At 44.6% G+C, this 16,224-nt stretch overlaps 1 protein-coding gene across 2 annotated transcripts in view; it reads right to left on the bottom strand.

Annotated features, from left to right (window-relative positions):
• MKLN1 (muskelin 1) overlaps positions 1-16,224 on the bottom strand; it is a 158,495-nt gene that overhangs the window by 132,393 nt on the left and 9,878 nt on the right. The window contains exons 1-2 of one of the 2 annotated variants that reach the window (XM_033957578.1): positions 6,160-6,229; positions 3,961-4,128 (exon numbers count right to left, since the gene is read on the bottom strand). Coding sequence is in view for 1 of the 2 variants with exons in the window: in XM_033957577.1 (XP_033813468.1) it covers positions 6,160-6,229 (70 nt within the window). In the remaining variant the exon portion in view is untranslated. Of the gene's footprint in view, positions 1-3,960; positions 4,129-6,159; positions 6,230-16,224 lie in introns of those variants that run through there. The other variant, XM_033957577.1, reaches the window with a different exon arrangement.

Genomic DNA, 16,224 nt, shown 5'->3' with positions numbered 1-16,224 from the left:
ATAAGAACATAAGAATTGCTGCTGTTAGGTCAGACGAGTGGTCCATCGTGCCCAGCAGTCCGCTCACGCGGTGGCCCTTGGTCAAAGACCAGCACCCTAACTGAGACTAGCACTACCTTCATACGTTCTGGTTCAGCAGGAACTTGTCTAACTTTGTCTTGAATCCCTGGAGGGTGTTTTCCCCTACGACAGACTCCGGAAGAGTGTTCCAGTTTTCTACCACTCTCTGAGTGAAGAAGAACTTCGTACAGAATCTATCCTCTTTCAGTTTTAGAATGCGTCCTCTCGTTCTCCCTACCTTGGAGAGGGTGAACAACCTGTCCTTATCTATTAAGTCTATTCCCTTTAGTACCTTGAATGTTTCAATCCTGTCCCCTCCCAATCTCCTCTGTTCGAGGGAGAATAGGCCTATACCAAAATCTGCAATAGAGTAGACACCTCGGATGGTGTCAACAACATGGAGAAAGATCTAGCAAAGCTTGAAGAATGGTCTGAAATTCGGCAGCTAAAATTTAAATGCTAAGAAATGTAAGGTCATGAATTTGGGCTACAAAAACCCGAAGGAACAAAACTGTTTAGGAGTGAAGAACTTATGTGCACGACAGAAGAGTGGAACTTGGGTATGATCGTATATGATGATCTTAAGGTGGACAAACAGGTTGAAAAGGTGACAGTGAAAGCTAGAAGGATGCTAGGTTGCATAAGGAGATGTATGGCCAGTAGGAAAAAGGAGGTATTGATGCCCCTGTATAAGACTCTTGTGAGACCTAATTTAGAATATTGTATACAATTCTGGAGACCATATCTTCAAAAAGATATAAAAAGGATGGAGTCGGTCTAAAGAAGGCTACTAAAATGATGTATGGGGACAGACTTGAAGATCTCAATCTGGAGGAAAGGCGGAAGAGGGGAGATATGGTAGAGACGTTTAAATAACTAGATGGTGTAAATGTGCATGAGAGTTTCTTTCATTTGAAAGGAAGCTCTGGAAAAGAAGGCATAGGATGAAGTTAAGAGGTAATGGCTCAGGAGTAATCTAGGGTGATAGATGTGTGAAAGTCGCTCGGATAAGGACATGGGATCTCTTAGAGAGAGGAAGAGATAATGGTTACTGAAGATGGGCAGATTGGATGGGCTATTTGGCCTTGTTTCTAGAGGCAGAAAAAAAATATTGCAGTTTTCCAGAACACCAGCCCTTATACTGGTGATGTTACTGGAAGAAAATAAGTTACTTTACCTCCATTTGCTGGTAGGAATGGGATTCAATCCAACTGGGCAAACTGATGCAGCTTGACTATAAGGAATATTTTACACCAACCTTGCTAGTGCTTAAGTTCTTTCTTAATTCTCTTCTTTTGGATCTACTTTCCATTTTTGAAATGATGTCTTTTTGGCTTTAAATTGCCTCTTTCACCATTTAATCATGCTGTCAATCGTTTGGTCTTCGCTCAATATTTAAGGCATGGAATCATACCCTTCTAATGTCCACACCTCAAGCAACCTTAGAATGAGAACTAAAAACGAGATAAAAGCTTAGTCTCCCTTTATAATAATGATAATAATTTATTCTTATATACTGCCAGACCACGAATGGTTCTAGGCGGTTCATAGCAGATAAGGCAGTTTTACTTAATATCGTACCTATAATGGATTATTTTGAATTTAGCTGTGTTATGATCACTATTGATAGACCTACCACTGTTACCTCTTACACTAAATATTGCATCCCACAGATCTGGATCAAAAATCAGTTTTCCGTGTGAGTAAACAAGGAGATGTGGTAAAGAAAAGGAGTAAGATGGAGTAACACAAAATGGTGCTGGTGGGTGAGAGAACAGGCCATGCTGGATCGATTGGAGGGGGGCAGGGAAGAGACACAGATGAAGCAGCTATCAATCACATTAAAAAATTTTAATATGTTAAAATTTTAATGCATTTGTTACTCCTAATAAATGTGCAGCTCTACGAATAACCAATGAACATAACTCCGAAGATAATGCAAAATGCTTTGCATGGTCTTCTTCCAAATTTCCTGCAACGTTGGGGAACTTACTGAAAATAAAGTTTACTTATAGATCCCCACAATCACAGTACATATAATTTTTATTATTTTTTTATATTTATACACCGCTTATATATGCATACTTAAATACAAAAAATTATATATGTGCCCAGGGCTGTGGAGTCAGTACATAAAACCTTTGACTCCTTTAGTATGGTATCTCCACTTCAACTCAGACTCCTTTATTTATATATCTACATACATATAGTATTGTACTGATTAACCGTTCCCCTTAACTGTATCCATGACATTCTGTTTGTCTGTCTTGTCAGTTTAGGTTGTAAGCTCTTTCAAGCAGGGATTGTCTTCTTTGTGACTGTACATCTGGTAGCGCTATACAAATATCAGTAGTACATGCATGGTGTGGCTTCTTTGGGTTTTGCTTTAATTTATGTTCAGCTATTATGAATTTGGCATTTGTGTTGTGTGTGTGACTGATGTAGTCTGTTAGTGTAATTTTTCTGTGCAGCATTTTGTAGTAATTTGGCTTCTTTAGTTCTCTCAATAATGAAGGGAATATTTGTGGGGGGAGACAAGGGTTCTGTTGATCTTTGTTCTGTATTTGTGATTTATAAAATGACAATTATACAGAATATTGTTTCTCTTTATACTTTAATAAAATGATTTCAATATAAAATCATAACTATTCCAGGCTTGTGCAGATGGGTTCTCTAGGTACCACTTTCACCAATATAAAACTCATAAAATATAACATTTTGCAAAGAACTTAATATCAAAAACATATTAAGAACATAAGAACATAAGCAGTGCCTCTGCTTGATCAGACCATAGGTGCCCAGCAGTCCACTCTTACGCCGCGGCCCATCAGGTCCAGGACCTGTATAGTGATTCTCTATCTATGCCCCTCTATCTCCTTTTCCTTCAGGAAGTTATCTAATCCCTTCTTGAACCCCAATACCGTACTCTGTCCTATGACACCCTCTGGAAGCGCATTCCAGGTGTCCACCACCCTTTGGGTGAAGAACTTCCTAGCATTGTTTCTGAATCTGTCCCCTCTTAATTTTTCCGAATGCCCTCTTGTTCTTGTATTTATTGAAAGTTTGAAGAATCTGTCCCTCTCCACTTTCTCTATGGCCTTCAAGATCTTGTAAGTCTCTATCATGTCCCTCTAAGTCTCCGCTTCTAAGGAAAAAATCCCCAGTTTCTCTAATCTTTCGGCATATGAAAAGTTTTCCATACCTTTTATCATTCGTATCGCTTTTTTCTGAACCCTCTCGAGTATCGCCATATCCTTCTTTAGGTACGGCAACTAATATTGGGCGCAGTACACCAGATGGGGGCACAGGCAGGCTTATCGCCAGCCGCAGCGATATGAGCGCCAGAGCTTTTACTGCCACAGCCGGCGATGAAAAAGCCTAACATGGTATCATAAAATAGGGGTGGGAGTGGGGGGTTATGAAACCATATTATGGTATTTTTTATCACTGGTTGCGGTGGCAAAAGCTCCAATGCTCATAGAATTCATATGAGCATCGGAGCTTTCACCACCATGGTCTGCAATAAAAAACCCTAACGCAGCTTCATAAAAGGGGGGGGGGGGGTATTTGTTAATTTGTAAAATGATGATTGCTATATTCTAAAAGTAAAACATATCCTGAAAAAATGAATCAAATTATTAATCTGTGAAATAAGAAAAGCTTTATAATATTTGCATGACATATAGTTTAACTCTATTAGGAGTCAGTCTGAACATTTTCACAGGCTCTGACTCCAGCAACCCAAAAATTGCTTCCAACTCCGGCTCCACAGCCCTGTATGTAGCCAATATTACTGCATAAACAAGCACACTTATGTATTTATACTATAAATAAAAAAAATACCAGTAGACCCATGAAACAAACTAGTAGTTGACAGAAAAAGGAAAAATCGTGTTTTACCTGATAATTTTTTTTCTTTTAGTCATGGCAGATGAATCCAGAAACAAGTGGGTTATGACCATCCACCAGCAGGCAGGCAGAGATAGAGAACACAAAACTGGGCACTGTTATATATAGGATGGCACGCTCCTTGAAAAGCCAGTATTCCTCTTAACAAAACAGGGCCAACTAGAACAAAATGACAGAAAATGCCCAGCTCACAGTTTTACAAAATAAAGCAGACAATGATCCCAAATCAATGTAGTCAGAAGAGCCACCCCCTTCAAAAAAAGGAGAAACAAGACACATCAAGCAACCAAAGCAAAAGGAGCAACTCTTGATTCATCTGCTGTGACTAAGGAAAGATTTTTTTTATCAGGCAAGACAATTTTCCCTTCCTCTTCATCAGCAGCAGATGAATCCAGAGATAAGTGAGATGTAGCAAAGCAGAGAACCGAACGCTGAGAAGACGAAATCAAGTGAAGTGAACCCAGCTCCCTTGCAAAACCAACTGATTAGCTATGGTAAAATCGTCTCCCAACCCCTCAAAGAAACAACACCCAGCCCTGAGACACTCCCTGAATGGCTGCCATGAGTTTTCATGAGTCCTGCGAGAACTCACTTCAGCCATTCAGCGAGCGGCTCAGTGCCAGGCAGGAGCACAGAAAGCTCACTCCTGCCCGGTACACCACTGGACCGCAAAAACTCGCAGCAGCCATTCAGAGGGATGCAGGGCAGGAGAGCAGAAAGCTCACTCCTGCGCGGTACACCGCTGGACCACCATGGATTAAAAAAGGTATGCAGGGGGAGGTGGGAAGGAGGTAAAAAAACTGTCAGTCAGCCGGAACAAAATACACTCTGAGACAAGTAATTACCTTAAAACAGGGGTGTCCAACCTGCGGCCCAAGGGCCGCATGCGGCCCTGGTTGAGGGCGATGTAGTGTTTTCCTCTGCTGCCCCCGGGTATTTACCATCTTGCCGGCTCCCTCCTCTGTCTTGCTGCAGTGTTTACACGTTTGTGCAGCCCCAGAAAAATTTGGGGGGGCCAATGCGGCCCAGGGAAGCCAAAAGGTTGGACACCCCTGCCTTAAAGGATAAGCAATTACAGGGAGGAGTAAGCAGCAGTAAACCAAAACCTGAAGCTGACATACACCAGTAAACAGGACCATATAATCCCATGCACATGTCTGAAGAAGGTCCGAAATAACGCAGGTGGAATGCATCTGCTCTACTCAGCCTTAGCAGCTATCCTGCTGAAGTGAGAAGAGGAGACAGCTGCTAAAGGAGACTACTGCAATTGAAGGGAACTCCCCTATTGAAGGGAAGGCTCCTCCCAACTCCCCAGAGAAGAGTAGCCTACCAGCTCTGCTCCTGTGTGGGGAAAAGAAATGCCTGCAGAGGCCTGAACTGCTCCCACCAAAACCATTCCCAATGACGGCCTAACTTTACTCCCCACACCCAATCATGGGAGCACAGTTCAACAAGCTCAGCTGTCCTAAAGTACTCTGAGGCAGCATATTAAGTCGTCTTCCCTGGTTTCTTTTCTTTTTTTTAGCAAAGCAACCATGAGAAAGACCTGAATGGAGTCACAGGAAGGCAGCAGCATTTCAATGGAAAAGTTTGGTAGGGAGCATCAACCACAGGAAGGACCGGTAAGGATAAGAAAAGAGAAATAGCACTCACCACTCTGTGCAGAAACTGCCAAGTGCCCCCTTAGCTCACAGCAGAAAGCCTATCTTGCTTACCTGTGACTGACAATGCTGGCTCCCCTGGGTTTGCTAAGGTTCCTTTCTTTCTTTTCTAGGTGAGGAGAGAGGAAGGAGCCAGTGTAAAAGAGAGGCCCCAAGGATGGTTAGGGACTTAGCGCCACCAGGTGAACTCCAAAGTTAGGTACCCAACAGACCTAAACTCCTCACTCCACTGACTTAGAGAACTAAACCAGGACCCAAGCCGTAGAAAAAGCCAGGAACCTGGAAAACACCATCCAACCACCTGCTGGAGAGAGAGAATACTGGCTTGCCAACATACCATCCTTTATATGACAGAGCTCAGTTTTGTTTTCTCTATCTTTGCATGCCAGTGAATGGTCATAGCCCACTTGTCTCTGAATTCATCTGCTGCTGACAAAATTAATCGTTCTTGAATCTCAGATTTTGATTACTTAATTTACCATGCATATGGCTATCAATGGTTAGAATTCCACAAAAGAACAGCGCTCACCTGAGGAGGATAATTGCTCTCTGAAGACCATCGTGATGATTGATCATTAGGCTTATCAACTAAAATATTCCTGAAGAAAAAAAAAGGAGAAATTAAAAAATAAATAAATAAATGCAAAATCCACTTGTATTCTAGCTTTATTAATTAGAATGCTCAAAGTAATGAACAGAGCTATAACAAAAATAAACATAAAACACATCAACTAGATATGTTTATATCCTGCATTTATCTAAGGCATGTAACAAACACACAAATAAAAATTTAACCAATAACACACACAAGAGCAGCAAGGGAGAATAGTCAGTGAGGCAAAAACAAATCAAGGCAGGTCAAAAGTTTGGCATACCGAATACATTTTAGCATCGATTTAAATGACAAATTCAGATATCTACTTAATAAAATCAATCTTAAAACCACAGAAAATAATGGCAGATAAAGGCCATGTGGCATCCAGTCTATCCAACCACATAGCAATGTTACTTACCGTAACAGTTGTTATCCAGGGACAGCAGGCAGCTATTCTCACAAGTGGGTGACGTGATCCAATGGAGCCCCGATGCGGACACCTCACAAGCAGTCTTGCTTGAAGAAACTCGAAGTTTCGAGTCGCTCGCACCTTGCATGCGCGAGTGCCTTCCCGCTCAGCGTAGAGCGCGTCTTCTCAGTTCAGATAGCTAGCAGAGAAGCCAACCCAGGGGAGGTGGGTGGTACGTGAGAATAGCTGCCTGCTGTCCCTGGATAACAACTGCTACGGTAAGTAACATTGCTTTATCCCAGGACAAGCAGGCAGGTATTCTCACTAGTGGGTGACCTCCAAGCTAACCCAAGTGGGATGGTGGGAGAGTTGGCAACTTAGGAGAATAGATTCTGCAATACTGTTTGGCCAAACTGTTCATCCCGTCTGGAGAAAGTATCCAGACAATAATGAGAAGTGAAGGTATGAACCGAGGACCAAGTGGCAGCCTTACAAATCTCCTCAATCGGTGTCGATCTGAGGAAAGCCACAGAGGCTTCCATCGCTATGACCTTATGGGCTGTGACTTTACTATGAAGGGGTTATCTAGCCTGGGCATAGCAGAAAGAGATACAAGCCGCCATCCAGTTGGAAATGGTACGCTTAGAGACAGGACGTCCCAACTTGTTCGGATCAAAGGAGAGGAAAAGTTGAGGAGCAATTCTGTGCGGTTTGGTGCGTTCCAGATAGAAAGCCAAAGCATGCTTACAGTCTAGAGTATGCAGAGCTGATTCTCCAGGATGGAAAAAACACTGGATGAAATTCCGAGACAACTTTAGGAAGGAATTTTGGATGAGTGCGAAGAACCACCTTGTCATGATGGAACACTGTAAAAGGTGGATCCGCAACAAATGCTTGAAGCTCACTAACTCTAAAAGCAGAAGTGAGGCCAATGAGAAGCACAACCTTCCAAGTGAAATACTTCAGATGAGCCTTGTCAATAGGTTCAAATGGAGGTTTCATAAGCTGAGAAAGAACAATATTGAGGTCCCAAAACCACTGGAGGCGGTTTGAGAGGAAGATTGACATGGAAAAGTCCTTTCATGAATCTGGAAACCACAGGATGAGCAGAGAGAGGTTTCCCTTCAAGAGGCTCATGGAAAGCAGCAATTGCACTAAGGTGGACTTGTATCAAAGTTGACTTAAGGCCAGACTGAGAAAGGTGCAAAAGATAGTCCAAAACTGAAGATAAGGAGGAATGCTGAGGTTCCTGATGATGAGAAAAACATCAAGTAGAAAATCTAGTCCACTTTTGGTGATAGCATTGTCTAGTAGCAGGCTTCCGTGAAGCTTCCAAAACATCCCTCACAGGTTGAGAAAACTGGAGAGGAGCTATGTCGAGAGGAACCAAGCTGTCAGGTGTAGAGAATGCAGGTAGGATGAAGCAGCGATCCCTGATGCTGTGTAAGTAGCGAGGGATAAACCGGTAGAAGGTAAGGCTCCCTGGTGCTGAGTTGAAGTAGAAGGGAGTACCAAGGTTGTCTGGGCCACCGAGGAGCAATCAGAATCATGGTGGCATGGTCGGACTTCAGCTTGACTAGAGTCTTTTGAATGAGAGGAAATAGAGGAAACGCATATAGAAAGAGATTCGTCCAGTCCAGAAGAAAAGCATCTGCCTCGAGGCGATGAGGAGTGTAGATCCTGGAGCAGAACTGAGGCAGTTTGAAGTTGTGGGGGGCTGCAAAGAGGTCTATCTGAGGCGTTCCCCACTGAGAGAAGATGAGATGAAGGGGCGTGGAGTGAAGAGTCCACTCATGAGGTTGCAGAAGACGACTCAAGTTGTCCGCGAAGGCATTGTCCACCCCCTGAATGTAGACAGCTTTGAGGAAGGTGATGTGGCGAATTGCCCAATCCCAAACTTTCAGAGCTTCCTGGCAGAGGGAGGCCGATCCCGTGCCTCCCTGTTTGTTGACCTAGTACATGGCGACTTGGTTGTCCGTGCGAATGAGGACAATACGGTTGTGAAGCAGATGTTGAAAAGCATTGAGAACATTGAAAATTGCCCTAAGCTCTAGGAGATTGATGTGGCAATGGCGGTCCGCGCTGGTCCAGTAACCTTGAGTGCAGAGACCATCCAGATGAGCCCCCCAAGAATAAGTCGAAGAGTCGGTCGTGAGAACTTTCTGATGGGGGGGTGTGAAACAGCAAACCTCTGGATAGATTGGAAGAGAGCATCCACCAGCGAAGAGATTGAGTCAGAGCAGGAGTGACCTGGATGTGTCGAGACAGAGGGTAGGATACCTGCATCCACTGAGATGCCAGGGTCCACTGAGGAATCCGGAGGTGAAGTCTGGCAAAAAGAGTTATGTGGACCGTAGAGGCCATGTGGCCCAGAAGAACCATCATGTGTCTCGCCGAGATGGACAGGCGAGAGGACACTGAGCGACAAAGATGGAGGAGAACGTCCAGACGTTGAGGAGGGAAGAACGCCCTGAGTTGAGTAGTATCCAGCACAGCTCCGATGAAGGGAAGAGTCTGGGAAGGTTGCAGATGGGATTTTGGAAAGTTGATCTCGAACCCCAGATTCTGCAAGAACCAGATAGTCCTCTGGATCGCCAGGACAACTCCCTGAGACGTGGAATCCTTGATGAGCCAGTCATCCAGGTAGGGAAACACCTGAAGACCATGTGTCCTGAGCGCTGCTGCCACCACAACCAGGCACTTGGTGAAGACTCTGGGTGACGAGGCCAGGCCGAAAGGAAGCACTCGGTATTGGAGATGAAGATGTCCCACCCGGAATCTGAGATATTGACGGAAGGCTGGATGAATGGGAATGTGAGTATAGGCCTCCTTGAGATCCAGAGAGCATAACCAGTCGTTCTGCTCGATGAGGGGATATAGGGATGCCAGTGTCAACATGCGAAATTTTTCTTTGACCAGAAATTTGTTGAGCACCCTGAGATCCAAAATGGGGCGCAGATCGTCTGTCTTCTTCGGAACAAGGAAATACCGGGAGTAAAAACCCTTGTTCTGTTGAGCCAAAGGAACCAGCTCGACAGCCCGGAGATGCAACAAAGCTTGAGCTTTCTGAAGAAGGGCGGTCTGGGTCAAGTTGGAAAGATACTCTCTTAGAGGATGTTCCGGAGGAACTTGATGGAACTGAAGAGAGTATCCCTCCCTTACGATGGAAAGGACCGAGAGGTCGGTGGTAATAGTCGTCCATCAATGGTAAAAGTGATGGAGACGACCCCCTATCTGTGGAAAAACTGGAAATGGCAGAACGACGGACGTTATGCTCTCCACAAGACAGTCATAAAGGCTGAGGAGCCTTAGGGACAGCAGAAGGCTGAGGCTTCTGTTGTTGCTTTTGGGGATGCTGTCTCTTAACAGGCTGACGGATGGCAGGAGCCTGTTTAGGCGGGAAACGCCGCTGGTAGATCAACGGTGGACGTGATGGATGAGGAGGAGCAGGCTTGGATTTCGGACAAAGAATGGATTGGAAAGACTTCTCGTGGTCCGAGAGATTTTTGGTCGCCGCCTCAATGGACTCATCGAAGAGGTCGGTACCAACACATGGGTCGTTGGCCAGCCTGTCCTGAAGATTGGGGTCCATGTTGATGGTCCTGAGCCACGCCAGGCGGCGCATGGCCATCGAGCACGCCATAGCCCGAGCAGACAACTCAAAGGCATCGTAGGAGGACTGCATCATCTGCAACCGGAGTTGGGACAACGAAGCCAAAACCTCCTGGTACTCAAACTGTGCTCGGGAGTCCAAATATGGCATACATTTTTGAAGGACAGACAGGAAAAATTCAAAATAGGTGATGAAGTGAAAGTTGTAATTAAGAACCCTGGATGTCATCATGGCGTTCTGGTAAATTCTTCTGCCAAACCTGTCCATGGTCTTGCCCTCCCTGCCAGGCAGAATGGTGGCATACACCTGGGAGGGATGAGACCGCTTCAGTGAGGACTCCACCAAGAGGGACTGATGGGAGAGTTGGGCACCATCAAATCCCTTATGGTGGACCGTGCGGTACCTGGTATCCAATTTGCCCGGCACAGCAGGGATGGAATAGGGTGTTTCAAGACAACGAACAAAGGTCTGATCCAGCAGCTTATGAAGAGGAAGCTTGAGGGATTCAGCAGGCGGTTGAGGGAGATGCATAGTCTCCAGATACTCCTTCGAGAATTTGGAACCCGTGTCCAGTTGAATGTCCAAATCACCAGCCATCTGCCGAAGAAAGGAGGAGAAGGACAGCTGGTCAGCCAAAGCAGGGCCTCGAGAAGGACTCGAAGACATCGAGGCCTCTGGATCCAATGAGGACGGTGATCGAGAAGGCGAGAAAGACCCCATCGTGTCTTCGAGCTCCGGTAGTGGGGGAGGCGAAGTAGCAGGTGGGGAACACTAACGAAAAGGCTGCTTCCGATGGGGCGAGGCATGCCTGGATGAGTGCCTCGAAGAATGTCTCGATCGATGATGCGAGCTGTGTCTGGAAGTATGCCTCGACACACGAGGCGAGTGAGTCTTCGATGAGGCCCCCAGTGAGTGGATGGGGCTGGAAGCAGTTGATTGAAGCAGAGGTGGTTGGCTGGAAGCACCTTGAGGCACTCGCAAAGACTCGAGCTCTTGCATCGAGTGGATCGGCTCCAATGGAGGCACCCGCAAAGACTCTACTACTTGCATCGAGTTTATCTTCCTGAAGCACGCAAACAGACCTGCATGCAGATAATGGGACGAATGGCCAAGCCAGCCCATCTTTATGGCACTGCCATCAAGTGCTGGACTCCATGGCAGCCACTATAGATGTAGTCTCTTGGGTGAAGGCTCAGATGCCTTCACTCCAGAATGCACTACTATCTCAGTGGTCCCCACAAATGGACTCACTTCAGATGACTCTCCTGTGGACTCTGGAATCCCGCTGCAGTATGAGTTGATGGTGCCATCCACAGACATTACTGCAGGGCATGCCCCTCAGGATAGCTTTGTGGGTGATTCTCACAACAGATGCCAGCTTATTCGGCTGGGGAGGCCATTGCAACAGACATCCAATACAGGGGCGGTGGTCGGCCTCCCAGAGAAAATGGTTTATCAACAGACTGGAGTTTTGAGCCATTCCTCTGCCAGGATCCCCCTTGGTCGTGGGTCCTCACTGCTTCCTGTGTACTCACTCCTACTTGCAGCCCTAAATTACTCAGCAGGGAAAACCCGCTCTACGACAACAAGGACATAAAAATTAATCCCTCCCCTTCTGAGTCTGTCAGAACGGTCCCAAGGGTCTTGGACAGCTTCTGCCAATCACCATGATGTGCCCTGGGAGACCAAGCCCCCTTGAGTGACTCCCTGACTCGCTGCCAGACCTCCTATGAGGATCCTGGCTATCCAAATAGGGTCTCCACATCAAATTAACAAATTCAGGAGAAGGTCTGTACTTGGCAGCTCTGAGTCCCGGTAAACAGGCCCCCCAAAAGGTTCCTCAGCCAGAGAGACCAAAAAGGAAGCTAAGCCTGATGCCCCCACCTCCCCTTCACATGCTGCAAGGCACATGGCAAAAGGACACTCCTCCAGCATCCATCCAGCACAAATCTACATGAAATTGGGGTAAAAAAGCCTGAGGACTCCATCCCTGCCAGTTTTGAGGAAAATTGAGGTGATTTGAATGATCTAGCGAACTTTTAAAAATTGGGAAATTCAAGATGGCTGCCATGGCAATGTTTAGTCTAAAACATGGATCAGAAACACCTTAACCAAAAGTAAAAAATTTTTAAAAACCCTCTGAAAACAGGATTTTAGATGTGAGGGGGACCCTATAGCATATAGCCGAAACATCTAAAAATAGTTTGTCAGAACTCCCCCATTTTGCCCATAGGCTAACAGCCTTACTATGTCATGTGATCTGAAGGTGCTGCAGCCTGCCTCAGCTCTAATTCATAGCTTAATCTGAGAGAAGAAACCTTGCCTCAATCAGACTGTCCTCCAAATGCAGAGATCTTCGGGCTGCCAGCTGAACTGATCCTCAACCCCCTGCGGAACCAAGTGCACGAAGGGGGGAAGCAAAATCACAGCTGGCACCCTGAAGAGCCTTGCTAAGCCCACTGCGGATATCTAAAAGCCTGCGCTCGAGCCCCTGCAAATCAGTGGGTGAGCTAAGCCAGTGTTTTTCAACCGCTGTTCCGCGGCACACTAGTGTGCCGCGAGATGTTGCCTGGTGTGCCGCAGGGCCGCCGGGCCCGGAGCTGACAGGGGGCCCGAGGCAGGGGCGCCAGTAGCTCGCCAAGGCAAAGTGAGTCGATCACCCAGGACTCACTTTGTCTTGGCGATCTAATCTATCGAGCCGATAAGTCTTCTTCTCCCCGACGTCAATTCTGCAGGCAGAGAGGAAGTTCGGGCCAGCCAATCGCTGCCTGGCTGGGCGGAACTTCCTCTCTGATTGCAGAATTGACGTCAGGGAGAGCATGCGTCGGAGTCGGCTTTGGGGCCTGTTATCCATTGGTGGGTCCTGTTCCCCGATGGCAGTGGCAGTGGCTTGGGGAACGGCAGGGAGAAAGAAAGAAAGGGGGCAGGCAGGGAAACAGAAGGAAAGAAGAGAAACAGAAAAAAAGAAAGAAAGGTCAGGGAGAGAGGAACAAAAAGTTGGGGGAGGGAATGAGGTGTGGAGGAGAGAAAGCATACAGGCTGATAGAAGGGAAGAAAGATTGGATGCACAGTCAGAAGAAGAAAGTGCAACCAGAAATCACCAGACAAGGTAGGAAAAATGATTTTATTTTAAATTTAGCAAAGTGGAGGCAGTATTACCACAGTTTTCAAAGGAATTTGCCCAAATAACTTAATAGTTAACTGGGTAAATTCCCAGAGATGAAAACTTCCCTTCACTTACTATGCACAGTTCTGAATTTATATCTGCTGTCTATATTTTACAATATGGTCACCTTTTACTAAACCGCAATAGTGGTTTTTAGCGCAGGGAGCCTATGAGCATCAAGAGCAGCGCTGGGCATTCAGCGCAGCTCCCTGCGCTAAAAACTGCTATTGTGGTTTAATAAAAAGGATGGAGGAGGGTATATTTGTCTATTTTTGTATGCTATAAAAACCAAATACAGAGAGAGACTGAGAGCTGTTGACGAAGAGCTACGTGTGTGTCTTTCTTCGATTCCAGCCAGAATATCAGCTTTGTGTTCAGCCAAACAGGCTCAGGTTTCGCACTGAATAAAGTATTTTATAATTTTTCACTATTCTGTTTACTTAATATTTCATAATAAAGTAATTATAAAATACTTTCTTTGTGTTTATTTGATTCCTATTCAAGAGAATTACTTTATATATAATCAATATAGGCAGAGAGTTAAATTTTTTAACATTTTCTAATGGTGGTGTGCCTCGTGATTTTTTTCATGAAACAAGTGTGCCTTTGCCCAAAAAAGGTTGAAAAACACTGAGCTAAGCAACAAGGGAGGACCCCCAGTTCCACAAAGTTTTCTGCAGGCTAACCAAACAGGTTCTCAAGAGATTAACCTGCCAAGTCTGCTTCTTCTCCAGGCAGGCAGAGATTTCCCCCACATTGGGGAGCTCTGGTGCACTGAAAGCCACAAAAAAACCCCACCAAAAACAATATAGAAATATACAGACCAGAGCAGAAAGATACCTCCCAGAAGGAAAAACTGAAGGGGGCAGCAAAGCCTGCTGGAGAAGGAGATGGAGTTGGCTGGAGTCAATTCCTTCTATGTGGTTCACGAGCATGGGAGGGATACCCTACTGGCCAGAATAACACACCTAGAAAAGGGTTTAGCAACTGATTATGCACACACAATAATGTGAAGAGAATGCTCAAAAAGCTGAATCATGGGTGCTAAGATGTGCACTAAACATTACCACAATTGTAGAGAAATAAATAATTTCAATGGATGTAAATTAGGTCAGATAGTATTCCTGTATAATGCTCAGAACACAGTGTTTAAATGAGCAGAAGCAAAAATTTCTTAATGCCAAAATCTTACAGACAGCTACCTTAAGGATAGCACTGAAGGTTTCTTGTCAATTTGTCAAATAAAACTCTGGGGGTTTGTCTTCTTTTGGAAGTAGAAGGAAGTTTGTACAGGGTTTAAGTGAGAAACAAGCAAGTGTGCGAGTCAGAACAAAACCAAAAGTGAAAGCTCCCATCAGCATCTGTTATTCTTTCAAGTCTTTCAAAATTTTAAATGCAAACAATTTTTGAAATGTTCATATTTAAAGGTGCAGAAAAGCAGTATCAATGTTTCAGGGCATATAAAGAAACTGCAGACCTCACAGCATAACCTGAAGAAAGCCACAGCATGATGGTTAAAACATCTGGTCTATCTGATAAGACACAGCGAGACCCAGAAACCTTCAATAAAGGAAGATGTTAGTGCAGAAAACCTGACAGAACATATAACCCAGCTTCACGGGGAAAACATCTCAACTCACCAGAGACGTTTCCATTCTATGGGAAACAGAGACTGACTTTTCTACCAAAATTCAAATTGGTGACCAACAGACTTTCCTGCTTCATTCACTTCAAGCCCTAGCCAATTGGGTTAATAAAAAAAAAAAAAAAGCCACTGCACAATGGATGAAATGTTGGTTCTATCTGACAAGACACAGCAAGAACCAGAAACCTTCAACAAGCAGCATCAATGTATGTTTGCACTTTAGGGTTTGTCTGGGCATGTGCATAAGAAGAGCCTTGCTTACTGCAAAACCTTTGTGAGCATGTGCCAGGCACATTCCTTCACCTACTTTTGGTTTACTACTAGTGTAAATTAAGCACACATTTAATTTGCATATCGATTCCTACAAGCATCCCTAAGCTATTTTTTGGCTTTGTTGTGTTGGGGGCTTTCATGCCCAGCTTTGACAATCGGCCTCCTACTCTGCCTTGCTCTTCATTAGCAGGTCCCATAATTGAACAGACTTTTTCCCAGAATGCATCTACTAGAGTACATTACTACACATTGATTTTTTTGTAGTGAGCATTATTTGCATTTAGTGTGTGCTCATTTATGCAAGAAGCTGCATTTCCCGAACCTAAAAAAATAAAGGGTACAAATGGCTTTTTTATTTTTATTCATTATCATTTTACTCACAAGTAGTACAACTTGATAAAGTAATACAGAGTCATAATCCATCATATAAAAAGAAAAATCAAACAAAAAATATTCACATTCCTTTAGGAAACAAGACCAATTCTTGATGGTTATAACTCCTTCATAGACCTCAATTTGAAAGAACGATCCAGTTATAGGGAGATAATCGAAGTAAAATTACTGTTTATAAATTAAGAAACAGGCTTAATATGTCTACAACCCCCCCCCCCCCCGGATTATTTTTTTAGAGCTGGATTCTCCACCTCTGATTAACCCCTTAAGGTCCAAAAAGGATCTTAGGTGATCAGGTGCATAAAAAACATATTTTAAACTCATAAACTTAATTAGACATTTACAAGGAAAAGCTAAAGTAAAAGTAGCCCCCAACTTCTTAGTATCTTCTTGCATTGGTAAAAATAGTGTTGATTTTGTAACATCACGATGAAGCCATATACATTGGCCACAGAAAGGTGTACCTATTTTTTTAAAGAATAACCACATGATTGAATTTG

This window comes from Geotrypetes seraphini, chromosome 9 (genome assembly GCF_902459505.1).
Source record: "Geotrypetes seraphini chromosome 9, aGeoSer1.1, whole genome shotgun sequence".
NCBI classification, from domain to species: Eukaryota; Metazoa; Chordata; class Amphibia; order Gymnophiona; family Dermophiidae; genus Geotrypetes; species Geotrypetes seraphini.
The sequence above is the reverse complement of the archived record's forward strand: the minus strand, read 5'-3'. Positions and strand labels throughout refer to the sequence as shown.